This window comes from Dysidea avara, chromosome 5, assembly GCF_963678975.1.
Source record: "Dysidea avara chromosome 5, odDysAvar1.4, whole genome shotgun sequence".
Taxonomy (NCBI): Eukaryota; Metazoa; Porifera; class Demospongiae; order Dictyoceratida; family Dysideidae; genus Dysidea; species Dysidea avara.
Genome location: NC_089276.1, coordinates 40,263,096 through 40,290,161, shown reverse-complemented (window position 1 = coordinate 40,290,161; position 27,066 = coordinate 40,263,096). Strand labels below are relative to the sequence as shown.

General features: G+C 39.3%; 1 protein-coding gene across 1 annotated transcript in view; it reads left to right on the top strand.

Annotated features, from left to right (window-relative positions):
- Positions 1-27,066, top strand: part of LOC136255282 (hemicentin-1-like) — a 182,945-nt gene that overhangs the window by 123,445 nt on the left and 32,434 nt on the right. Inside the window, exons 7-9 of the mRNA XM_066048008.1 lie at positions 1,108-1,410; positions 15,959-16,279; positions 17,208-17,495. Of these exons, the coding sequence (XP_065904080.1) occupies positions 1,108-1,410; positions 15,959-16,279; positions 17,208-17,495 (912 nt within the window). The remainder of the gene's footprint in view (positions 1-1,107; positions 1,411-15,958; positions 16,280-17,207; positions 17,496-27,066) is intronic.

Below are 27,066 nucleotides of genomic sequence, written 5' to 3'. Positions count from 1 at the left end.
TCTAACATCTAATACAGCATTAAAAACAAGAAAACAAATACAGGCAACCAGATCTTTAAAACAAAACTTGTGTCTGCTTGCTAGCAAGCCAGGATTCATATGAATATAATTACATGAATATAACAAGGAGAAAACATCCTGGACTCCTGGTGGACTCCTGTAAGCGTTCGAGTGTAAATCGGATGGCTGCAGGTTTGAGGCTACCTAGGTCCAGTCATGAATTTTTTCTCCTTTCTGCAACTTTTCAATTACACCTTATGTCACTAAAGTCTTTGAGCAGGGTGTAGGACCAGGTGTACAACAGACCTTTGTTGTAAAGCATTAATAAAAAAAATTTAAAAGCTTGCCTGCCTTCCTGCCTGCCTGCCTGCCTGCCTGCCTGCCTGCCTTCCTGCCTGCCTGCCTGCCTGCCTGCCTGCCTGCCTGCCTGCCTGCCTGCCTGCCTGCCTGCCTGCCTGCCTGCCTGCCTGCCTGCCTGCCTGCCTGCCTGCCTGCCTGCCTGCCTGCCTGCCTGCCTGCCTGCCTGCCTGCCTGCCTGCCTGCCTGCCTGCCTGCCTGCCTGACCACTGTCACAAGGCTGGAGGCCAAATAAATTAAGCACTTATGCTTGGTAGCTACCTGTAACTTTACAATAAGTTAATACCATGCCTATTAACATGATCTTGGTTGAGTAATAATGATCGAGCATGGAGAACATGCCTCATAACAATCTATTCACTCAATCACAAATTAAAATATGAAATAGTTTCACACCCCCTGGCTGACTTGAGATACTCTAATACAGTAGTCCCCCTAATAGACACAGTCGTTTATAGCTATATTGTATAACAAAAAAAACAAACATACTAGTGTATTAATGAAGCGGGATCCAGCAATAAAAAGTAGTGAAGTAAGAGATAAATGATGGTATTACAGCATAGCTTGGTGGGAAAATTCCTACTTTGGTATTGAACAAATTACTGTTATAACAAGCCGAAGTAGGGATTTTGCCACAGAGTTATGCTGTAATACCATCATTCATCTCTTGTTTCACTACTTTTTATCGCTTGGATCCCTAAATTAATAATTTAATACTGGTTACATACCACACCATTTATCATCATACAGCTCCACCAGTGATCACTCTTATTGGAGATACTGCAAGAACAGTTACATCACCTGAAGATGTTACCATCTCAGTCACCATTGGATCATCCAACCTTCCAGTAACTGTCCAGTGGTCCTATAACAATCAACCATTAACTACTAATAGTGACTATACCATTACCACTATATTATCCAGTGATAATACCACTGGTAATTCATCACTGACTGTACATAGTACCAATACTGATGATAATGGAAACTATATTGTGACTGTGTCAAATCTTGCTGGAACTGATATGACAACTATCAATGTTATGATCTATGGTGAGTGAAGTAGTGCTGTAAGATGTAATACTTATGAGTGCAGTTGTGGTATTATACTTATAGCTTTGTTCTCCTTCTATGTTACTGTATATAGAGGAGCTCACCTAATATCGAATGGGCTCCAATATCGGACGCTATTTCTCCTAAACTACAGTGAATATTCAAATATTCTGCACATCATCAGGTAGGCCAATACTTCATAAACTTGTGTACCAAGTTTCAGATCTCTCAGGTTCTTGGTCTCGGTACAGCAACCTTTTGAAGACCGGTCCGAATAATACGTAAAATCGGAAAAACGCTCAATTCAAGGACAGCCATTGTTTGCAGATCACACTTGCATTAAATCAAAAATTGCATACCTTCAGATTGTAGGGCTACTCATGTACTTTCTAAATATGTATGGCTTATTTCATTTAAAGTATTGTACTGATGAGTTATAGACCAAAGAAAAGAGGCTGTCACTGGAGCAATAATCGCCCTAGCTATTTTTGCTCAAAATCAGAAAAAATGGTTTAAAAATGCATACAAGGTGGATGATTGTTTTCGATTATGTACTGAAAGTTGTTAAACACTAGTTCCTACAAATCCAACACTATAAAGACATAAAATATTGCAGACTTGACTGCAGAAATAGCAAAATTTTTAATATGGCTGTCAAACACTCTAACATAAAAAGTCAATCATTTCAGCTGAAAACCTAAAATTCTAAAACAAAAAGTACATAGAACCACATTTTAAGCATATCAGCATTATATAGAATTGCTTTACACCACATTTTTGCGAAAAATTGGTGACTGTTATATTAGGGTATTTGACTGCTCTATTTGAGGGTTTTGATATTCCTGTAATACTTTAAGTCTGGGGGACAGTAAATTTATTAGAAAAGTTGTTTGACAACTTGTAAATGATTAATTGTATGCAATTATCCACTTTAAAATATTTTCAAAGCATTGATTACAATTTTGAGTTAGGGCGATTATTGCTCCAGTGACAGCCTCTTTTCTTTGGTCTATAACTCATCAGTACAATACTTTAAATGAAATAAACCACCATACATATTTAGAAAGTAAATGAGTAGCCCTACAATCTGAAGGTATGCAATTTTTGATTTAATGCAGATGTGATCTGCAAACAATGGCTGTCCTTGAATTGAGTGTTTTTTCTGATTTTACGTATTATTCGAACTTGTCTTCAAAAGACTGCTGTACCGAGACCAAGAACCCGAGAGATCTGAAACTTGGTACATAAGTTGATGAAGCATTGGCCTACTTGGAGATGTTTGAATGTTTGAATGTTCATTGTAGTTTATGAGAAATGGCGTCCGATATTGGAGCCCGTCCGATATTAGGTGAGCTCCTCTACCCATAAGTTTATACTCATATGTTTGGAGTCATCTAGTGAACCAGCTACCCAAGAAATAAAACCAGTAGAAAATATGTATGAAAGCCCTCCTAAACTATACTTAATGGTAAACATACTAAAATTGTTTACCTTTATAGGCAAGTGAAGGATGTTCAAATAGCCAAAAGCTGTTCAAGGAAGGTGTCCATCTAGTGTTGCTTTATTAAAAAATAGGAGGGATAGACATGCAATATGAAGCCACAGATGTGTAACATATTTCTATTACATTGTGCCTGTACATATGTTTGGACTGAAATATTGGCACCTTCAGAGGAACAACTAAAACAGTTTATTTATTATTTTGAAGGATTTCTTGTAATATTGAAATAAATTCATTCTCTGTAAACTAAAGACAGTTTTAAATACATCCCTAAATTAGGCATGAGGCTATTATGCTCCAAAAATTGAGCATTGTGCTTTTGATCGGTGCACAAGAAGCCACCTATTATACTTTGAGAAATGTCCATTATTCTCACAATTATGCCACAATCTTTGTCCAATAATGTCTATATGTGACTGGATCTACGAAAACTGTTCTTATCGCCCAAGACAGGAAGTTTGATTTTTTCACACAAACACAAAGCTTAATGAATGCACTATCAAGTTTCACTGCCACAGTCCACCAGAGTAAAGTGGTCTGCTTTTGCTGGCTGCTTTTCTAGAGCACAGTGGCGAGCCCTTTTCTAGAGCACAGTGGCGAGCCGTACGAGTGGTCTGGGGTCTTGATGGAGCCCTGGCCAACCAGGAGATGGCTGTGTGTGGCTGTACAGCTCTGTGGTGTTGGACAATGACCTGTGCTGTAAATTTCCTTTCATTTTAGCCAGTTCTGAGCCCTGAATGGCCTATAACTTGGCCTAATTCATCCCAGCATGTCTCTTTTCAATTTTTGAACACCATCTTGCCCGCTTTCCAGGGCCCCCGCCTCCCACCCTTCTGGAGCTCGCCTGATACAGACAACCTCGGTTTAAAAACTATCTAAAATGGCGGGAAACTTAGCTGTTCACTACTTCTTCAGTAGATGATCAGGAAGGTAAGAAATTGTTGTGAAACGTGTGAAAATTTGGTATGCGTAGCTACCACCATTGGCCAGCTACAACACACAGAATATTTAAAACCGATGTTTCTCGATACTTTTAAATGGGCGATAAGACCGGTTTTCCCAGAGACAGTCACATATTATCATACCATTTAATTGATGTTTCAATTTCAAATAGTTCTCTTTTCTTTTATCTGGTTGCTATATTAGAGTATTGTATTTATTACTATGTGATTGGTTGTGATATTCAGTGACTGTTCTATTAGATTTTCTGACTGCTCTATTAAGGTATCTCAATCTTTTAACTGAATAGTGCATTTACAAATTTTCCTGCTGTTAAAGCTTTCTTAATATTATTCCATACTTTTACCCTCCTCTATCTCAGTACCTGTCACAGTGTAGATTCTGGAGGAAGCAAGTACCCAGTCAAAATATTGGGTGTGAATTTGGTTTGTTTACAGGAGATTCCAGATGCAGAGGGCCTATTGAATCAGGCAAATAAGGTTAAGCTGCCTACCCATCAGGAAAGGAATGCTTAGGTGCAAAACAGGCTATTTTGGGAATCTATGTTTCATTTATGCCAAAAAAGACCAACTTAGAGGACGTAAAGATGCTTAATTTGAACTTTTACTGTACTGTCTCATTTCGAAGAATGGACCATATACCAACCGCAGAGCAACTCTTGTCACCATTGGGAGCTCGATGCCAAGTTTTATATCTCCATAGAATCGTCCTACTGCTATTTAGGAGAGGATGAAAGACAGTATGTTAGTCACCACAGAAACACCCTACTATACCGCTCCACACCAACCAAACTTAGGTACTTTCATGTCTTCACGTAGGAGAGTACAGAGGACAATAATATACTCTTGTCATTGCAGAAACATCTTACTGTACCAAGTAAGGGTCCACACCAATAACTCTTAGTCACTTTGGTGGCTTTCTAGTTTCTACTACCACATAGAAAGGGGATAAAATAATACAGGAAAGTTTAAGCCATTATTACACCACTGTACGATCAAGACACATAGTAGTGTGTCGTGTGACCAAGAAGCTGGCATGCAACACCGTTAGTGTATCGACCGGAAGAAAGAAAACGTGATTTTCACATCCCATAGCTCTCTGTGCTTCCTTTATGAAACAAGATGATTTTTTGCTGTGGACATGCCCACCATCGTCAGTACTTCACATACCAAATTTGAGTGAAATCACTAAAAGTGTTCCCAACCTGCTTAGTGAAAACCGGCCATTTTTGCAAAACCTTATTTTGCCATGGGTAAAAATACACATGCTACACGAAAAATTTATGCATGCTATAATTGTGTTTGTATGCACTGAAATTAAGCTCAAATCAATGAAACCTATACACCAATGGATTCACCTGTTTATGGAGAATAAGAAAATCTTTTTGTGTTCGCATAGTAAAGGATACGTGAGTAATTGACACTTATTTACGATGCAATAAAAATAGTGTTCATTATTGTCATTTCTTAGTTGGAATGGCCTTCTTCTTTGTCAACATGGAGGAGTATACAGAAAGCACTATACCTTGATTGATTTGCCAGTTCACAGTGCACAGATTAAGCCAACTTCATAGCTTGTTTCAATCGTAAGTTATGAGTGATCATCTATGGGCCTGTAATTTATTTCCCATATTGTTGCAACTTGGGAGGAAGCAATGCAAATTCACCTGAATTGTTGTTATTAAATTTTGTGCCACTAACCTGCCATCACAGCCATTTCTTTGCTGCCCACCTTGGGTTTCACTTTTTTTTCACCCTGGCTTTTTTGGAGGCCGCAACCTTTTTTTAAAGCTTGGCTGTTTTTGATTAGATAATATTAACATGGGTTAAACTTGCAATTAATATTATCCACACAAAAACAGCCAAGCCGTGAAAAAATGGTGCTGCCTTTAAAAGCCTGGATGAAAAAAGTTCTGAAATCAAAAGTGGCAGCCAAGAAATGGCTACAATGATGTTAATGTTAATAAATTTTAACAATGCACACAGCCATTATTAAAATTTATTAGCATTAACATAATTGCAGCCATTTCTTGGCCGCCACCTTTGATTTCACAACTTTTTTCACCCAGGCTTTTTAAGGCCACACCATTTTTTCACAGCATGGCTATTTTTGTGTGGATTTCACTCCTTTTTGTATTTTATAAGGCCCCAAAACCAGCCTATGGCTGACTTTGAGGTTTGTTTTTACTCACATTTCTTTTTTTCTATGTAGATACAATGATGATTATTGAAGACAGACTTATAAATGTATTTCATTGCATGATTTAGTTCAATATCTGATAATATTATTGTAATACTCTAATAGAGTGCACATTTTTGAGGACTTCTAACAGAACATACATAGAATGTTCTAGAAAAATGTAGTACTTCTATTGGTAGATCTATGAAATTACAAACATTTGATTATAAACAGTTTTCAACTAGAAACTTCATTTATAAAGCAGAAATTAAGTGAGGAAATCAGCCAAATAGTTCATTGGTTAAGGATACCGGTGTTAGGTATGAAGATCCCTGGTTTGAACTCTGGTACGTTATTTTAGACATTTTTTGCACACATTTTTTACCCCGCGGTGACTGCTCTATTAGAGTATCTTGATCCTGCGATTTTACATTTGCTTAATTTTTGCTTTATAACTTTGTTGCTATAACTCTATTGCTATTCAAACTATCAAAAGGCACTGCTACGATGATCAGCCTATCTATACACTAATTTTCAAGTAATTTCTATAATTGGTTTAGCCATGACAGAAGTTTGATCTTTTTTTACCTGAATAAATGCTCATAACTTCTTGAATATTACTCAGATTCACAATATACTTAGTACATGAATCCACTAATACACGCTCTTCATTTGTGGCAAAGATTGTGGCAATCGAGTTACATGTTTACATTTTATAGCAATTTTTGTAAAGTGTGCAAAAAGAAATTGGAGCCCCTATTCCTGTACAGCATAAGAAAAAAACGAAGAAATTAAAATGACATTTTGAACATCCATATCTTGCAAGTGGCTGTTGCAAATTTAATCAAATTTGCTGTGTGGCATACCCTACTTGGGGACAGCTATAATGCAAAAATGGTGTGCTTTGGAGAAAGGGCCATAGAGCTATGCATGTATGAAAAGGCTGTTTTCTTTCTTCCTGTAAATATACTCACGGTGTGGTCACTGGCTTTCTTGGCCACATGACACACTACCGTATGTCTTGATTCCTTACTTTTACCCTCCTTTACCACAGTGCTTGTAGATTCTGGAGGAAACAAGTATTCAGTCAAAACATTGGGTGTGGGTTTGGTAGGTGTACAGGAATTTTTAGCTACAGGGGGCCTACTGAATCAGGCGAGTAGAGGTAAACTGTCTACCTAGTAGTAAAGGAACGTAATGCTTCAGTGCAAAACAGGCTATTTTTGGGATCTATGTTTCATTTATGCCAAAAATAATTCACTTGTAGCGAGCTGTCGTTCCACCCAAGCATTATGTTCCTTTAAACTTCTATGTATAGCTATTAGCCTGACATATAAAACCTGATCTATTATGATGATTTCTTGAAAAGAAAGCACAAGGTCAATAAATGGGATGGGGTAATATTATTCATTTGTAAAGTAAAAATGGTATACAGTTGTAGCTAATAACTGGTCAATCAAATCACAAGATTTGACATAGGATGATGTAGCCTAATTACATTGTGAACTCACTGGTAAGTTTCAGGTGCATAACTTTTGACACAGTTTCAAAATTAACCTTGTACTAAGGTGCATCAAAGATGTGTCCCTAAATAGAGCAGAAAATGTACTATGGACCCAATGATAGGTTAAAGTGATATTTAACTTATGACTCGATTTCAAGAACAGCCTTGTGCTAAGGACACTGAAGACATGTCTTCTAATAGTGCAAAAAAGTGTAATATTTGCTCCCACAGCACACCAATTAAACATTCACTGCTGCACTGTGGATAGCTAAGCTTTGGCAATTGTACTAGTAAACACCTAAATCACTATAATATTGAAACACACATGAATTATTAGCTCAATATGTTGTTACAATAAGTGAGACTCAGTCGATCCACACTGATGAATGTGTAGCTATTTTGTTTGTTGGCCTTTTCTTTTAAGTGCATATTAGTGCTGAATAATAGTAAAAAGTTTTAACTACTACTGTATGCACATCTTAAGCTTATAATAGTTGTGGAAAGAAATTTGGCTCAATTTACCAGCCAATTAGCTAGACTGCCACCCATTTCATGTTTGATCTGACATTTGTCAGGTCAGGGAAGGTTGGTGGTTCTCACCTGGATTGTTACTCTTGTTGACATAGTAACAATGTTCTGTTACTAGGAGATTAAACTAGCCAGACAGGGCCACTGTACATCATAGTGTACACTAGTGTTGTTGGGTGACTGGCAGGCAGCCATGTAAGATCAATCAATAATGGTCTTACATAGGGTTGGGCGGTACTGGTAATTCCTACTTGCTATTATTGCGACAAGGTGACTGTGTGATAATTGCAATTATTGCCATGTCTGGTAAGAGAAACATAATATTTTATTAATCAAGATTAATTTTAGTGCATTATTATGGGCCTACAATATCCAAATAAGATACTGACATGTAACTGTGACCTAATTTTAGTAAACCGTCGATATCCGCACAATTTTCAAAATGCATTTTATTTGTTCTTTGCTTTCTACAGGGACAGAGGAGTGGACTGGCTAAGTTTCAGCTTCATAAGTTAAGCAGCGTTGGAAATACAACACTAGACAGCTGGACGAGCAAATAAATTGATATGTACAGCAGCTATCGAGAAAAGAATCTACAGGCGCTTATATAAACCATCATAATTTACTGATACAATGGTGCACGAAATTGGATCTTGGCTCATTGTGTTTGCCATGAATTTGTGCATCCACCAAGGTATAGTTTTTTTCCCCAGGCATGCTTCTGTGCTCGAGAAGGAAGGAAAGTTAACTGAAAAATAATTGTCGGTAAATTCTTTCGTCACTGTAACATAAACAAACATCTGTAATTTTGAAATTCTTTCATGTATAGAGATAAAGCAAAGAGTTTTGTACTCCTTATGAACAGGCGAACATGATGATGCCCAGGATTTATCGATTGGAGGCTTAATTCGCCCACCAGTGAGGCAATAAAAACTTGCATAATTTTTATTCTGGAGCTTGTGTTTTTTACCCATACTGTAGTTATTAATGTGTTTTATTACAAAAGTACTATTATGCGTATACTGACGGTTTTCCAAAATTCGGTCACAATTGTAGCATGAGATGCTGTCAGACCTTTAGGTCCAGTTCTCTAGTGTCTGTATCAGTCCTGTAGCCACCGTAAAGTTCCAATAATAATAATTAAGGCTTCTTTAGCTTTGTTATTATGATTTTTCACTAAGTGATTATGCAGAAAATGCAATAATATTGCACAAATGGTATTGTGATATTTTCAAAATAGCTGCGGTACTCAGTATTGCACATCATAATATTACATTCAGGCAATAATATTGTAATATTGCCAAACCCAATCTGACATTTGTCTGATCATTACTAAAATACTATCCTCACCTCTACCTTGATCAGAAATATGTGCATCAAGTTTCACACCTGTTTGGAGGGGTTGTCCATGGAATTTCAATTCTATACCAATTAAACTAGTTGGTCAACGCTAATTACATGTATGGGCATCCAATCATTTTGTACTTTATTCTCTCATACCAAGCTTACATGCTCTATGAAGCTTTCGTCCACTGCTACTGCTACTACTTTAATCAAGAAACTACGTATATTCCACCCCTACTGCATGATGTATACAAGCCAGCAAAGCATAAACCATGGTATGCTACATTCCAGTACCGTGGCGTTAAAGTAAGACGTAGGCCTTCTAATTTGTTAGCCTCCTTTAGATTTGTTTCCTCACAGCTGACAGTGAGGTAATAGCTTTACAGTATAGCTATTGTACATAATAGCTGCCAACATGCTACAAGGATAATGCATTCATTTACAAACATGCCAGTCCTTTTTTTACTTTTTCTTTGCTTCATTATTTTATCCCAAAAGTACATATAAAAGTTGTTATAAAACACAAAATTGGACTTTTCTGCTTTCTGTATTCAAGCGATGCACAATTCACCAGTGACGTCACACCTCCACACAATACCATGATGCACAGATGGGGAAGAACATCTTTGCTTGACTGCCAATCCACAGGCCATATTCCATCAGTCCATGAAATCAATGGTCCATTTCCTTTACGCACACCTTTCATCAGTAGCCTGCATAGTTTGATTTAAAGTTGCCACCAAATTTCACATCCTCTTTTCATTCGTAGGGAATCTTACAGCCAGAATTTTTGTCCTTCAATTTTTGCCACGAAATAGGTCACAAGAATGAGCATGTGCATTGGTTATAGATTATATGTCTATCCAGCACGTGTCATAGTATTAACAATGTTTAACATGGGTTAAACTTGCAATAATTGCTTCAAAATGCTAGTATAATTCCTGATACCCACACACACCTATTATGCTTGAAATTATGCCAGCATAATAATTGCATGCCTACCCTTAATGTATTTGTTTGGCTTCCTAACCAGCTAGAGTTTGCTTTTTCCTAAAATACCCAATACAATGATTTTTAATGTGGCACCATATTTCAAATCATTTAGTACACCTTTCTCAACTTCCACAGGCTTTTGGCAGAGTGGCACAAACAGATTATTGCAGTGGCTAAGTGCCAAAGTTTGCAGAAATTGTTCACTTTGTGATAAAACACCAACTTATCAGTCTTGATTAACATACAGTACAATCATGTTTCTTATGAGTAACTCTTTACCCTGCATCTGCTGATATTTCAATTTCTACGTAGGCATTACCTGTCTAACAAATCATTTTGATTGTGGCTATGAATCAAGACACATGGTAGTGTGTCGTGCGGCCCAAGAAGCCGGCGCTCAACACCCGTGAGTATATTGACAGGAAGAAAGAAAACGCAATTTTCGCACCTCCGTAGCTCTGTGCTGCCTTGATGAAACAAAACGGTTTTGCTGTTGACACTCCCTCCAACTTCAGCACTCCACATTCCAAATTTGAGCGCAATTGCTTCACGCGTTCCCGAGACATGCGACTTCAAAAATTGCTTAGTTTCTTCGTTTTTTTTCTTCTTATTTTTCTTCCTCTTTTCACACACTTACAAAAACTGCTATAAAACACAACCGCCATATCCAATTGCCTTGAAATTTTGCACACAGAAGGGGGGTATAAAGGCACATCTCGGTACCAACTTTGGCTGGAATATGATAAACAGGCAAAGAGTTATGAGCAATTATTCACGAGAAATAGCAACAATATGTTGTCACGCCTACAGGGTAAACCGCGTATGGGAAGAAGCTGAAAATCGGTGGGTGAATAGGTTAGCTATTGAACCTCAAACCTTTTGTGGTTTGAAAGAAATCGAGCTTGAAACCAGGAAGATACAGTGAAAAAACCAACAGTGTGTAACAATTACACAATCGAGATTAGCTATTAAAAAACAACTGCTTGCCACGCCTACCAGATAGACCGCTTGGGATAATGCTTTGAAAATCGCTGTACAGATGGAGTTATCATCTTAGAAAGGATCTTCAATGGTGTAGAAGAATCAGACTTAAAACCACGGAGTTATAACACAAAATCCAACTTGGTGCAGCAAGTGCGAGATTGAGATACTCTAATAGAGCAGTCATCCTAATAGAGCAGTTACCCTGAAGGGAATTCAAGAGATCAACTAGAAACAAGTAACCTGTATAGAGATCAGCTACAAACAAGTCACCCTGTAGAGAGATCAGCTAGAAGAAGTTACCTTGTGGGGAGTTCATGCAACTATGGAAAGAGATAGTTCAGCTAGAAGAAATCACCTTGTAGAGTTCAGCTACAAAGAAACCATCATGTAGAGAGTTCAGCTGCAAACAGATCGCCCTGTAGAGAGATCAATAGAAGAAGTTACCTTGCAGAGAGTTCAGCTACAAAGAAACCATCATGTAGAGAGTTCAGCTACAAACAAATCTCCCTGTAGAGAGATCAGCTAGAAGGAGTTCCTTGTAGAGAGTTCAGCTTCAAACAAATCACCCTGTATAGATCAGCTAGAAGAAGTCACCTTGTATAGATAGTTCAGTTACAAAGAAACCACCATGTAGAGAGCTCAGCTACAAACTAGTGACCTTGTAGAGACAGCAGTTAGAAGTTACCTTGTAGAGAGTTCAGCTACAAAGAAACCATTCTGTAAAGAGCTCAGCTGCAAACAAATCACCTGTACAGAATTCAGCTACAAACAAATCACCCTGTAGAAAGATCAGCTAGAAGAAGTTACCTTGTAGAGAGTTCAATTACAAAGAAACCACCATGTAGACAATTCAGCTAAAAACTAGTGACCCTGTAGAGACATCAGCTAGAAGAAGTTACCTTGTAGAGACTTCAGCTACAAAGAAACCATTCTGTAAAGAGTTCAGCTGCAAACAAACCACCTGTACAGAATTCAGCTACAGACAAATCAGAGATCAGCTAGAAGAAATTACCTTGTAGATAGTTCAGCTTCAAACAAATCACCCTGTAGAAAGATCAATTAGAAGAAGTTACCTTGTAGAGAGTTCAGCTACAAAGAAACCATTTTGTAATGAGCACAGCTGCAAACAAATCACCTGTACAGAATTCAGCTATGAACAAATCACTCTGTAGAGAGATCAGCTAGAAGAAGTTACCTTGTAGATAGTTCATCTACAAACGATTCACCCTGTAGAGAGATCAGCTATAGAAGAAATTACGTTGTAGAGAGTTCAGCTGCAAATAAATCACCCTGTAGAAAATTCAGCCACAAACAAATTGCCCTGTAGAAAGATTAGTTAGAAGAAGTTACCTTGTAGAGAGTTCAGCTACAAAGAAACCATTCTGTAAAGAGCTCAGCTGCAAACAAATCAAGTGTACAGAATTCAGCTACAAACAAATCACCCTGTAGAGAGATCAGCTAGAAGAAGTTACCTTGTAGAGAGTTCAGCTACAAAGAAACCACCATGTAGAGAGTTCAGCTGCAAAAAATCACCCTGTAGGAAATTCAGCCACAAACAAATTGCCCTGTAGAAAGATCAGTTAGAAGAAGTTACCTTGTAGAGAGTTCAGCTTCAAAGAAACCATTCTGTAAAGAGCTCAGCTGCAAACAAATCACCTGTACGGGTAGTTGGAAAAGGCGGGTACGGTCGGACGCGGACACGGACACGGACACAGACATTTTCAAAAAGGACTTTTACATTTATATAACAGTTATTTTTCATACCTAACGCTGTTTTTACAGCAGTCTTCGCCTCCAGACCCAGGCGTCGATCTTTTCATAGCGCTAATCCATTTATAAGTGCACGTGCGAAGGATAGACTAGCACTCTAAAAACCATTATAGTGTTGTATACGTGCTCTAGAAATCTAATTCAGAGTCACAGAGATTAATCTAGCATGTCCCAACTTAATCCAAGTCCTTGAAATCCTCAACACTCGGTATAAGCGCCTGCGCCTTATACTAAAAGGCGTAAGATTGTGGATTTGGCCTGCTAAGCTAAGTTGCATGGGGGATACAAGCTAATCTCTACAACTATAAAACTCTTTATTAGACTTTAGAACATGTGTACAACACCATTATGGTCTTTGGCATGCTGTGGAGTCAGAGCTCTCAACTCTCACGCATTGTGCGTGAGACACATGCATTTGACTCCAATCTCACTCTTGATTTTGCAACTCACGCATAGTTTTGCAAACACCTCACGCATTTTTCAGAAACAGGCTGTCTAGCTTTATAATGTAGTCTCTATTAACTTACAATCCGAGCCCGTTACAATCTTTGTACCCCCGTGACAGCGAGCCGTATACTTTCGTACTTGAGATTTCGTAGTGAACAGCGCCGGCTCGCTTGTGTCACATGCAAATACACGTGCAGCTGCACTGTGATGCTGTTCATAATGGAGCAGCAAATTTAATTTTTATCTCTAAGGCTTCAATATTATTCACAGTGGTTGTTTACTTGTAATATCTGGTTAGCTCAGTACAAGTTACTCCCCTTTCACAGTGGCCTTTGTGCACTGCTATGGTGTTTTCTTTGTGTATTGAATACAATAAAGCTCACAGTAGCAAACAATAACTCTATAGACTATGTTACATAATGTAGCTAAATAGTATAGTTGTACCATGCAAGTGAGTTGTTTTTACTGCTTTATCACTTAGCTACATTAATAATAATATTTTAAGATGCTCTCAAAACTGTATAGTCTATTTTACAAAATTTTCCCAGGGTACGTGGCCACCAGACCCCTTAGCTAAGTATGTTTTGTACACTGTCGGATATTCACCAGCATGTCTCACTTCTACATACTTATTTCTCACTCATTTTAAATTCAGTCATCACTCTAAGGTAACTGACAGGTTGAGAGCTCTGTAGAGTGCTGGTCTAGTCCTTCGCACGTGCGTTTATAAATGGATAAGCGCTATGAAAGGATCGACGCTTGGGTCTAGAAGCAAAGACTGCTGTAAAAACAGCATTAGGTATGAAAAATAACTGTTACATAAATGTAAAAGTGCTTTTTGAAAATGTCCGCGTCCGTGTCCACGTCTGGCTGTATCCGCCTTTTCCAACTACCCGACCTGTACAGAATTCAGCTACAAACAATTCACCCTGTAGAGAGAGCATCAAGAAGAAGTCACCTTGCAGAGTATTCAGTTACACCATGGAGATTTATGTATTATATATATATATATATATATATATATATAATTTGTACATTTACTGATAAAATATTTAAAGTACATCCACTTCATCTTTTCTTCTTCCTGTGGAAAAGAAAAAAAGATAGGTTAAAAAAGTCCCAAAGCTGGCCATAGGCCGGCTTTGGGGTATACAAATACAAAAAGAAATGAAATCTAATCCAAAACAGCCAAGCTGTAAAAAAAGCGTGCACCCTCAAAAAGGCTATGGTGAAAAAAGATGTGAAATCCAAGGTGGCAGCCAAGAAATGGCTGTGATGGTAGGTTAATGATAAAAATTTAATAATGACAATTCAGGTGAATTTTGTGCCAAGACCAAGTGGCACAAAAATTCACCTGAATTGTCGTTATTAAAATTTTTACCATTAACCTACCATCACAGCCATTTCTTGGCCGCCACCTTGGATTTCACATCTTTTTTCACCATAGCCTTTTTTGGGGGCCGCACTCTTTTTTTATAGCTAGGCTGTTTTGGATTAGATCATTATTATGTTATTTTAATTATGGTAAAACAAAGAGTAAAATTTTAATATATGTAACACTCCTCTGCATAAGCATGTGAAATGATATGTTGTAAAACTAACCCTCATGATAAACACTCAAACTCCATACATACATACAGCTGTACTTTAAACAAGATTGCTTACTTCTAGCCCATTTTGTCCTACACTAATGGATTTGCCATTCAATGATGCATCAAAGCATAATTCACATCAAAGAATTAATGATTAGGAAAAATCCATTCAGTGTTAGTTGTGTATATGTGACCAAATTTGACAAAACAAGGCTTCCACACACATCCAGTTTTATAACTTTGAAGTACCATACCTCAATGTAGGAGTATGCCATTAGTTTCAAATTTTGACCTGGTATTGTACTATGCTATGGAAGGGTGTTGTGAAAAGTTTAGGCCAAAAGCTTGTTGAGTAGTCAAGTTACAGCTGGTTAAAGTCAGAAAATTGGTTGTGTGTGGAAGCCTTGTTTTGTCAAATTCGGTCACATACAGTAGGTTGCAAAATAAAGTTTACGTTTCGTAATTGTAATTACGGTGTGATTACTAAGTAATTACCATGTTTGTACTGTAATTACATTTTGACCGTAATCTGTAATTATGCAAAAAAGTAGTTTTTCACCAGCCATATATACAATATACTCATAGTTACCAATAGAGCATAATTCGTAATTACGCTTTGTAATTACGCTACTACAGCGTAATTAAAATTACGAAACGTTAACTTTTTTTCTGCAGTCTATTGTATATGGTAAAATCTTATTAGCTAAAACCTCATGTAGTATATTGTACTTGTTTTTATTTGTACAGTTCAACCTACTGTTAATACCCCAGACATGGCCAGTGCTACAGAAGGAGACACTAGTACAACTATCACTTGTACAGCAACTGGTGTACCAGTACCAACAGTTAGTTGGACTGGACAAGGTGATAGTATTATGAATGATAGCAAATATACTATCAGTGACACCAGCTCACCTGTGATGATAACTGATGGTAGTAATGAAGTATTCCAGGTTACTAGTGACCTTACTATCCTGAGCGTTGTACGAGTGGACACTGGAGTGTACTGTTGTGTGGTAACTAATGTGGTGAATAGTGTACAGAGTGACACTACCATCACTGTGATGTGTAAGTGGTTGTGTGTGAAGTATGTATGATAGCATGATTGTGTATGTCTGTAAACTACAGTAGCTAAAATACAGTACTATAAATGTTACCAGATTTGCAAAAACCTGACACAATAGTAGAATCCTAAATTTACAGTATAAAGTATTGAATACAATTTAATTATGAGTGAAATACTTGTGTATTAAAAAATATTCTGTAATTTTTTTTATAAACACTGTTCTCAGTGAAGTAAGGGCCTAAAAACAAAAACCTGGATATCATCTTATTCACCTACTCACAAGGAGTTTAAAATGCTTTGTTTCATTACAGTAGACTAGACTAAAGGATATGTACATTATATAGGCATTTATTATGTCACATCAAAAGAATAGTATACGATCAATATTTTTTCTGTACTTATTTTTCCATTGTATGTAGTGAAGAAAGTTGTTACAGTGAAAAACTTACCCAGTAGTTGATTACCCTATTGTAAGTTACAACCAATAAATTTTTAGTAAGTGCCTATAGTTTATTTTCCATATACTTGCTCTACAAATATTTTTGCTACTTTGTAGGGCTGTAACTCTCGAGGCTGAAACTTTTCCGGAGCATACACTTGGCTAAGTAGATTATGAATATTTAATAAACAGGAAATCGAACAATGAATAATTGTGTTGGGTTTTTGCACAGTGTTGTGTCGATTGTGTTGTGTTTATGTAGTGAAGAAAGTTGATTGTGTTGGGTCACAAATAATAATTCCGATTTATATAAATATACACACAATATTTGACCTAGTTTTTGTGTTTTGAAACCTCATAGCATTTTAATCATTATATTTAACCCATTAACCATTAAATTTTACCAAACACTGATACATAAGTGATGTTGTATCACAATGTAAATTCTATTAGATCTATTCTATATTGCTAATGTTATGTATATGTGACAGATGCTCCAACAATTATTTTGCAAGTATTGAATGACACAGAAAATGAAGGAGACACAGCTGTCTTTACTTGTCGAGCTACTAGTGAACCAGTTCCTACCATCAGTTGGTACTTTAATAATGTTCCAGTGGATGTGACTAATACACTGAAGTATAGTGTGATATCTACAGGATCTAGTCAAAGTTCCTTAAGAATCAATAATGTACAGTCATCTGATGTGGGTACCTACACATGTAATGCTACTAATGTAGTATCTAGTGACACTAGTTCTGGAGTACTGACTGTTAATGGTGAGTTTACATTTGTATATACTGCTTATGGTTACATGCACAAATTTGATAGGATGTGAATAATTATGGAATTTACGTACTTCTGTGTACTACTTTCACACACGTACTTATCAAATGAATTAACTCTAATATCCAATATATTGGATAGTAATACAAAACTTATATAAACTCCCATTACTTTATAACTGTCAACTTTATTGTGAAGACGTCATCACCACTACATTATTCCCATTAATTTCCTATCATACAATACGATAGTGCTGTATAGTAGGGAACACAAAAGTTTGGGTGTGGCCCATGAAGAAACATCACCTAAAAACCAACCTCACTTTTCCCTGACAACAATGAAGCAGTATTGGTTAGATAAAACTAAGCCCAAACAAGCTTCAGATCCACCCGAAATGCTTTTAATAACTTGCTATGAATTTTTTTGAAAGTTTATTTAATGGAATTTTCTATTGACTGACTGACTGATGCCTTAAGACAAGTATAATTTGATAATGGCTAAGGCTACTGGCCTGACTTTTTCACTGTTTGACATACAGACACATGCATTTTGGCATACTGCAGTATGTACAATGCATTCTTTATGTGCTTACCAGTGTCCTCCTTGTGTCCCATTCATCTTTGCTGACAACGAAAGATGTTGATTTGGCAGTAGCATGTGATGACTTCCCTTCATAATAGTATATTTCATAGTAACTACTTTGATTGCAGAGTTGCTTTTCAAACAGTTTTTGATTTGTGATGCTTTTCAGATGATAATTGACAGCTGGGGAGTGCGACATCATTTCTTTCTTTACTGCAGTATGTGTGAGTTTATCGATCATAATAATAGAAAAGTTAACAAACAAGTAATCAAAAATTGGAATTTTTAACTAGAGTAGGGACCACAGCACATTGATAAACTATTATGAAGTAAGCTTGAGTAGTGCTCAATAATAAAACAATAAGAAGTGTTATATCCCTACTGTGCTAAGATACTTTAATTTACTTTACTCACCTGTATACATACAAACCATCCACTAGTGCTGAAATGATTTTTCGGTTATTTGACTATGCAGTCGGTATAACACTATTTGATTCGTTAACACACTATTCGAATAATTGTTAGCACTTTGTGCACTTTATTCAGTAGTAGCACGTGGCGTTAGTTGTTAGACAAGTGTTATCAATTGTTATCAAGATGCCTACGAAGGTAGTAGGAAAGAAATTAAAATCGTCCGTAAAGAATGGAACAGGAAAAAACGCTCAGCAGAAGAAGAAATCCCCGCCTAAGAAGCCTCCTGTTAAAACTAGATCATCCGCTGTCTCGCCCGCCACCGAATCTTCCGCTAAGGCAGGAACGAAGCGGGGAAGACAAGCTGAAAGTCCCGGAGCCCGACGAGAGAAGAGATCAAAGACGCGTCTCTTAACAACTGCTGACATTCCGGACATCGTGTCGGCAGTGGTCAGGGGCATGCCACAGTCTGCGGAGGGAGGCCATCCCAAGTTCCTCTACACGCCAGAAGAGAGCAAGTCGTCACAAGCAGAAGAACACAGACCAGCCTAGCCAAGCAACCCGTCGTCGCGTTACTCGCACAACGCCTACTCCTGAGACGGACGACAGTTCCAACGAAGGAGACGCCGACCACGAGGATTTTGGTAAGTTATGTAGTAGTGCGTGTTATGTCCGTGTAATGTTTCGTTTTACAAAATAATAAAGTGCACTATGCAAAGCCTTCTTTATAACGCGCACCATGTAAAGGCTTCTTGTAAGGCGCACTATGCACAAGCCTATGCTTTATATGTACACCATACTTTATGTAGCCCGCACCATGTTCTAGCCTTCAGTTAATAGCCATCCTTAATACGCCATGCCTAAGCCTCTTACTGTTCCTCCAAAAAAAAAAAAAAAAAAAAAGCCTTCCAATTGTAGTATGCACCATGCTCTAGCCTCATTCAAGGGGTATCTCATAATACCATGCCTAAGCCTCTTACTATGTTTACTTAATGCAGGCCATATAATGTTAAAAAATCAGACATTGTTCAATCCCCACTCCACCCTTCTCATTGTCTCTTGTGTCCTGTTCTGCAGACAAGTCCACTGATGGCTGTGAACTCCCTCATATCCGGCAGTTGGAAGTCCATCCAGATTCCGATGATCTCCTTAGCATTGACAGCCATGATTCAGATGATACATCCCCTTCGGAGAAGTCATGCCCACTAGTGTTAATAAGTAATGGCCTCCCTCCCATCCCATCCAGACTGATGAAGCGCGTGGAGGATGGATTGTTTGTTGAGATGGCAGAACTTCTGCCAAGCCACCTGGACTCAGCTGACCTCAACATTAATGAAGGGCAGGTCGCATCATGCAAGCGACTTCCTACAGTGACAGATATAATTGATTGGATCCAGTGCTTTGCAGTATATATGGCAATTATTTCCTACCATAAACCCAAGAGAATTGCTGACCTCCTAGGATACCAGAGCCTAATAATTGGGGCATCAATGGACTGTCGTGAAGGCAAGTGGGTTATTTATGATCGTCGCTTTCGCCTAAAAGCATTGGCCTCTCAGAATGCTCTATGGTCTGTTATAGATGTTATACTCTGGAATACGACTTTCCCAGAAAGGGCTATTCAGAGTCGTCAGCAGGCAGGCTCCACCCCCTATGCTTCTAACCTTCCCAACGGTCACAACGCCAATATCAATACCAACCAATTTGCCTGGACTGGAACAAAAATCCTAATGGATGCTCTCGGTCGCCCTGCCGCTTCAAGCATACTTGCTACCGATGTGTTCATAATCCCAGAGCCCAAGACAAGAATCACAAGGCCTCCCAGTGTCCATATAGGCAGAAGGACAGGCAGCACAACCAATCTTGACTCCATTGAAATCCGTCAAGCAAAACCTGAGTTGTGCTCTTCAACACCTGACACAGTAGAGAACTACCTAACCGAAGAGATTGCACTTGGTCGTGTTGCTGGCCCATTCCAAAAGTCTTCGGTCCCACAAGCACATGTTAGCAAGTTTGGGGTCATCCCCAAGCATCACCAACCAAACAAGTGGAGGCTGATTGTTGACCTCTCCCATCCGACCAGTGGCAGCATCAATGCAGGGATCCCTAAGAAACTGTGTTCGCTGAAGTACATCACAGTGGACTCAGCTATTGACCAAATTAAGTGCACAGGCCGTGGAGCACTGCTAGCCAAAATTGACATCAAAAGTGCATTCCGCCTCCTTCCAGTTCACCCAGCCGATCGCCACCTTTTGTCTATGAGATGGAAGAAGCAGATCTTTGTTGATACTTGCCTACCCTTCGGGCTTAGGTCTGCCCCCAAGTTGTTCAACGTTCTGGCCGACCTACTGTCTTGGGTCCTGGAGCAACAGATGGTGACACCAGTCCTGCACTATCTGGATGATTTCCTTACTATTGGTCCACAGGATTCCCCTTCGTGTGCTAGTAATCTTCTGAGGATTAAAGATACTTGCTCCTTGTTAGGAATACTTCTTGCCCTAGAGAAGGTTGAAGGCCCTTCCCAATCTCTAACCTTTTTGGGAATCTCTCTGGATACTCAACTCATGCTGGCCCGCCTACCTGATGAAAAACTCTCAAGAATCCAGAACCAAGTTTCAGTTTGGCTATCTCGCAGAAAAACAACAAAAGGGATATCTTATCCCTGGTAGGCTTGCTGCAGCATGCCACTAAGGTGGTAACACCAGGAAGGACCTTTGTGTCCAGAATGTACAGACTAGCAGCTCGCCTCAAAAATTATCTCACTTTACGCGTCTCACAAGCGGCTTCCGTGCAGATCTTAGTGGTGGCACCTCTTCATCACACATTGGAACGGGCTCAGTTTTATCAACGGCTCCACTCCAGACTATATAATTGCCTCAGACACATCAGGGTCCTGGGGCTGTGGAGCAGTATTTGGATCTCAGTGGCTGCAACTAGCATGGTAAAAAGACTAGGCACAAATCGACATACCGTAATGGCAAAGGAGTTAGCACCAATTGTTTTAAGCTGCGCTATTTAGGGACCACTACTATCAGGCAGCAGAGTGGAATTCCACTGTGACAACAGCAGTGTTGTTGACTCCATTACCAAAAGATCCTCAAAGGAAATAATGGTCATGCACCTCTTACGCTGTCTCTGGTTCTTCTCAGCTCATTTTGATATAAAGATTTCAGCTTGCCATATTCCAGGCACGTCGAATACTGCCGCAGACCAGTTATCCAGAAACAGATCAACAGAATTCTTAAAGCTGCACCCTCACACCTGCCGCTCCCCTGCATCAATCCTAATGTCACTGTTGAAGCTCATATCACCCCGGAGACAAGACTGGACTTCTCCCTCCTTTCTTCGTCACTTCAAGCGAACCATCAATACACTGCAAGGGTCTCCACCTGCAAGAAATAAAAAACCACATACATAATGAGCTCACATAAAACAATGCTACAACATAATTGACCACACACTTGTTGTTCAGTGTAATTGATTTATGCTGTTCATTGTAATTGCTATATGATTAACTTAGTTGATAATTTATTTGCCATTTTTGTTACAAAATCCCAATAGACACTTGCAAACAAGGCCACACATACATACTTAAATTCCATTTGTAGACCTACCAAGGAGTACTCACCTCAACAATCTACTGAACAAAGCCCAAAAGCTACTACATCATGGACTGGCCAAATCCAGCAGAAACACCTACACGGCTGGACGAAGACGATATGTTAACTTCTGAAAAATGGCAAGGATTCACCCAATCCCAACATCCGAGTGCACCCTAACTCTGTTCATATTGCACCTAGCTACCTCCAACATCTCGCAGGGAACTATCAAGGTGTATCTATCAGCAGTTAGACACATGCATGTATGCAAGGGGCTTCATAACCACTTCAACCGCCAAATCACTCCTAGGCTCCATCTCATCTTAAGGGGAATCAAAAAGCGCCAAGCAGGCATGCACTCAGGAAAAACCCGACTGCCGATTACCATCCAGATGCTCTATAACATAAAAGCCCTCCTATCAAAGAAATCTCCTTCCTATTATAATACCACACTCTGGGCTATGTGCTGTCTTGCCTTTTTTGGGTTCTTAAGAGTCAGCGAGTTTACAATTCCTACAGAAGGCTCCTATGATCCATCACGACACCTATCTCTCAAGGATATTGCAGTTGACAACAGGAAGAAACCCCGTCTCCTGCAACTGTCCCTCAAAGAATCCAAAACAGACCCATTCAGGCAGGGTGCCAAGGTGCACATGGGTGCCAAGGTGCACATGGGTGCCACAGATAGCTTGGTATGTCCAATAAAAGCAATGATTTCATACCTCGGCAGAAGGAGTGAACAACCAGGCCCACTCTTCATCACTGAAGAAGGAAATGGCTGGACGGGAGCCATGTTTCGTGCAGGCCTCCAGTCCCTGATGGTCAGCCTCAAACTCGATAAGCGCCGCTATAACTCACATAGCCTTCGGATTGGGGCAGCAACGTCTGCGTCTCTAGCCAAACTGCCAGACTCTCACATACAAATTCTTGGCCGCTGGAAAAGCAACGCATTTAAAAGGTATATCAGACCTCCTCCCAGTGAGGTAGCAAATATGTCCAAGATCATCGCAGCTGGTCATCACTGACTCCTTTTTGACAACCTCAGCATGTAATTGGTGTATTTATATGTACTAAGGACTGTCTACTAGTACTGCATATGTCATATTGATAGTGTTGTACAGTCACTTCATGTTGCTACCGTGCTTGTCTTGACACTACCGCAAAGTGGTTTCACGCTATAACGGTTGACCTACACAATTTGTTAGCATGCACACCTGCCATAAGTGCTGTTCCCAAACAGCCGGTATCTCCAAAACACATAATCTAGATACTTGGGTGAAAGGTCTCTCCCCCCACCCACCTGTGTGCCTGGTGGGGGGGGGGGGGCTCACCTTTCTATGGCTTAAAGGAAGGCCTTTGGTGCGTAGAATGCCTCTGGGCACCAAAGTCCTTCCCTGTCCAAGCATCAGCACATCTGGAAAATAAAAATATAAGACCCGGTAGGCAATTGATCCCAAAAAGAAATCTTAGGACAGAAAATTCTTTAAATCAAACCCAGCAACCGGGACCAGGTACACATACCAAAACCACCACTACCAACAACAGTTGGTCGGTGGTGAAGAGCGACCAGTGCTGCACCTCCCTGGACATGTCAAAGGTTAGTCAAGTAATTAATATTAAATGTAGTTTAAAATACCTTTAAACAAAGTTAATGTTGAACTTGATGGCGGCCTCGAGCATTCACTCTTAGACACGAGACATTAATAAGAATAACGATGCACTAATAAGAATCCTAGCACATGCGCAGTAGCACGTGGCGTTAGTTATTAGACAAGTGTTACCCTCCCATCCCATCCCTCTTATGCACAAATACCAGTTTTCACAGCAACATCATGCCTAAAACAATAAATTCCAATAAAAATGTACGTGGTTGATCCACATACAGGGTATAGCACACACATATATATACATATACATTGCACTCCACCCTCTATTAATCGCTTCAGTGGTAGCACTCCTTCGAGCAGGCACACTAGTGGTGATACAACTAGCCAGTACTGCGCCTCTGTTGTATTGTCATCATATGATGCTATCATACTTGTGCATTGATGTACTCATTAGCTCCCTGCAGGTGAACCTATTATACTGCCAATGCTAAGTGGTAGTATAGCCTGGAGACTATCATGGGCCATTACCAAGCAGCGATGCCAAATGCAAGGGAGTGCCTGGCAGGAGACTGTATCACGGACCAATACCAGAACTTCCACAGCTCTGCCATGCCAAAGCTGTTGCAGTTATTAGCCAATATTGCATACTGTATTTTTTTTGTTGTTGTTACAGCGACTGATACACACGATGCACTCCTTTGCTCACTGCAGGCAGGGAGTGCCTGGCATGTGACTTCCAAGGGTCAATGCCACCTCCCCCAACAGATGTAATTCAAGCAAGAGAGCGCCTGGCATGCGACTCTCATGAGTCAATGTCACCTCCCCCAACAGATGTGATACAAGAACGGGATTGCCTGGCATGTGACCCCCCTCATGAGTCAATGCCACCTCCCCCAACAGGAGTCTTGACACGCAGCTCTGCCACAGCTGGTCAGTGTCAGCCCCTCATTGCGAAGAGTGTAGCACACTGCTTCTTAGCAAATGCTGCCTCTTCCACACTTCTCAGAATCCAGATCAGCATTCGGCCGCCCAGTGCCAATGCTGGTCTCGCCATTCTGAAAAACAGAGCTTTTTACAAGCTCTAGCTGCATTCGCAGCATCTCCATTCCTGATAGAGGGAATGTGATAGTACCTGGTCTCTAGGATGGTTGTTTTAGTATTTAGACCCAATCATGGCTTAAAGGAAGGCCTTTGGTGCGTAGAATGCCTCTGGGCACCAAAGTCCTTCCCTGTCCAAGCATCAGCACATCTGGAAAATAAAAATATAAGACCCGGTAGGCAATTGATCCCAAAAAGAAATCTTAGGACAGAAAATTCTTTAAATCAAACCCAGCAACCGGGACCAGGTACACATACCAAAACCACCACTACCAACAACAGTTGGTCGGTGGTGAAGAGCGACCAGTGCTGCACCTCCCTGGACATGTCAAAGGTTAGTCAAGTAATTAATATTAATTAAATAATAATCAAATGATCAATCGTTTTGTTCACAACTACGTATTCGAATAGTTAAAATTGGTATTCATTTCAGTGCTGCCATCCACTCTTCTTTCTTCAGTACCATACAGTGCTTGAATTCCCACCACTGTGGTTGTAATTAGTAGGTGTACAAGGGCTCTGTCTGACCGGAAGTAACCTAACAGGCAACTTCTCTGTTGATCATTAACCATGCCAGCATGAAGCTTGATAGCTCAACTGTTTATGCAGGATAGCTCAAATGGTATGAGAGCAACTGCACAAAGATGCTTGGGTGCTATACCACCACAGAAAGGCATCTTTTTCCAGAAGATGGCTTTCCACCCAAGCAATACCACAACTCTTTCCTTGTATGTCATATTGTTATAAATATGTATTTAATATATGTGACCTGATTTTAGAAAACCATTGATCTACACACAATAGTACTTTTGTGATAAACGCATTTAAAAACAATGGATAAAAATGCAAGCTCCAGAAAAAATACAGAAGTTTTTATCGGCTAGCTGGTTGGTGAATTGCGACTCCAGTGGATAAATCCTGGGCATGATCATTTTCCCCTGTTTATAGGGAGTTCAACAATCCTTGTTTCATCTCCATACACAGGTGGGTATCTGAATTACAGATGTTTGTTTACATTGTGGTGACGAAAGAGTCTATGATGATTCATTATCTTCAATGGATTCACCTTCCTTCTTGATTACAGAAGAATACCTTTGGCAATAACTATACCTTGGTGGATTCACAAATTCATGGTGAATAGAATGAGCAAAGATTTATTTCTGCATGATGTTGTATCAGTAAGTTGTGATCATTTATGTAAGCACCTGTTGACTATTTTCTTGATGTCTTCTGTACATATTGATTTATTCGCTTGTTCAGGTGTCGTCTGCTGTATTTCCCACAATGCTTAACTAATGGAGCTGAAACTTAGCCAATCCATTCCTCTGTCCCTGTAGACAACAAAGAACCAATGAAACGAATTTTGATAAATGTGTGTACATCAACAGCTTTCTAAAATTAGTTCACATACATAAGGTGAATAAATTTGTTTTCCACTATTTTGGAGTGTATAAAAGCCAGATGTATGTTGTCCATTGCATGCATCCTAGTTTGTAGTAGTTGCTTAAAAATGTACTAGAAAGGAAGTAGTGTAAAGTTGTACATGTGTACTATTATACGTATCCTTAAGCAGCTTATGAATCTAGTGTCAAAATGGACAATAAAGAGCCACATACACTGTAGCTACTACTGCTGTTTGGAATATCCTGCTGTAACAACATTGAGAACCAGGATCTTTGTTCTAGCCAAGTGGCAACACCAGATAATAAGCAAGCCTGGATGATTGGGAAAACCTCCTTTGCCATCTATCAACTTTTTATTACTGTTTTAGTTTTATAGGGCATTGCAAATGAATGACACTAAAGAAAGGATATAGTTTATTTTCTAGCTTGTTTGACCAGGTAGTCCTGGTTTGCAGCGATTTATTACAGGGAACCTGATTTGTGATTCTGAGTGGGTTATGTCCAAGGCCCATCCACCTTTACCCAATAAAGAGAGAGGGGTGCTTAAATCTGCACAGAGTGTTTCAGAGTGAAGGTTCTGTACTATGCTCTTCTGGGCCCACTATAAGAGTATTGACACCTCTCTAAATAATAGAAAAGAAAAAAATTCCACTTTGCTGTGCTGACCAAACAATTAGATCTACTGTACAAGTTAATTATGGTGCTGAACAGAGCCCAAAGGTAGCATGTACCTTTCTTCAGTCCAAATTCTAACAATTTTTTTTAAAACAGTACCAAGCATTGCATTGTTCAAAGAATATCTGTGTTGCCATTGTGTCTAATAAAAAGCACTTCCCAATCATCCACCATAACACCCAGTGGTTT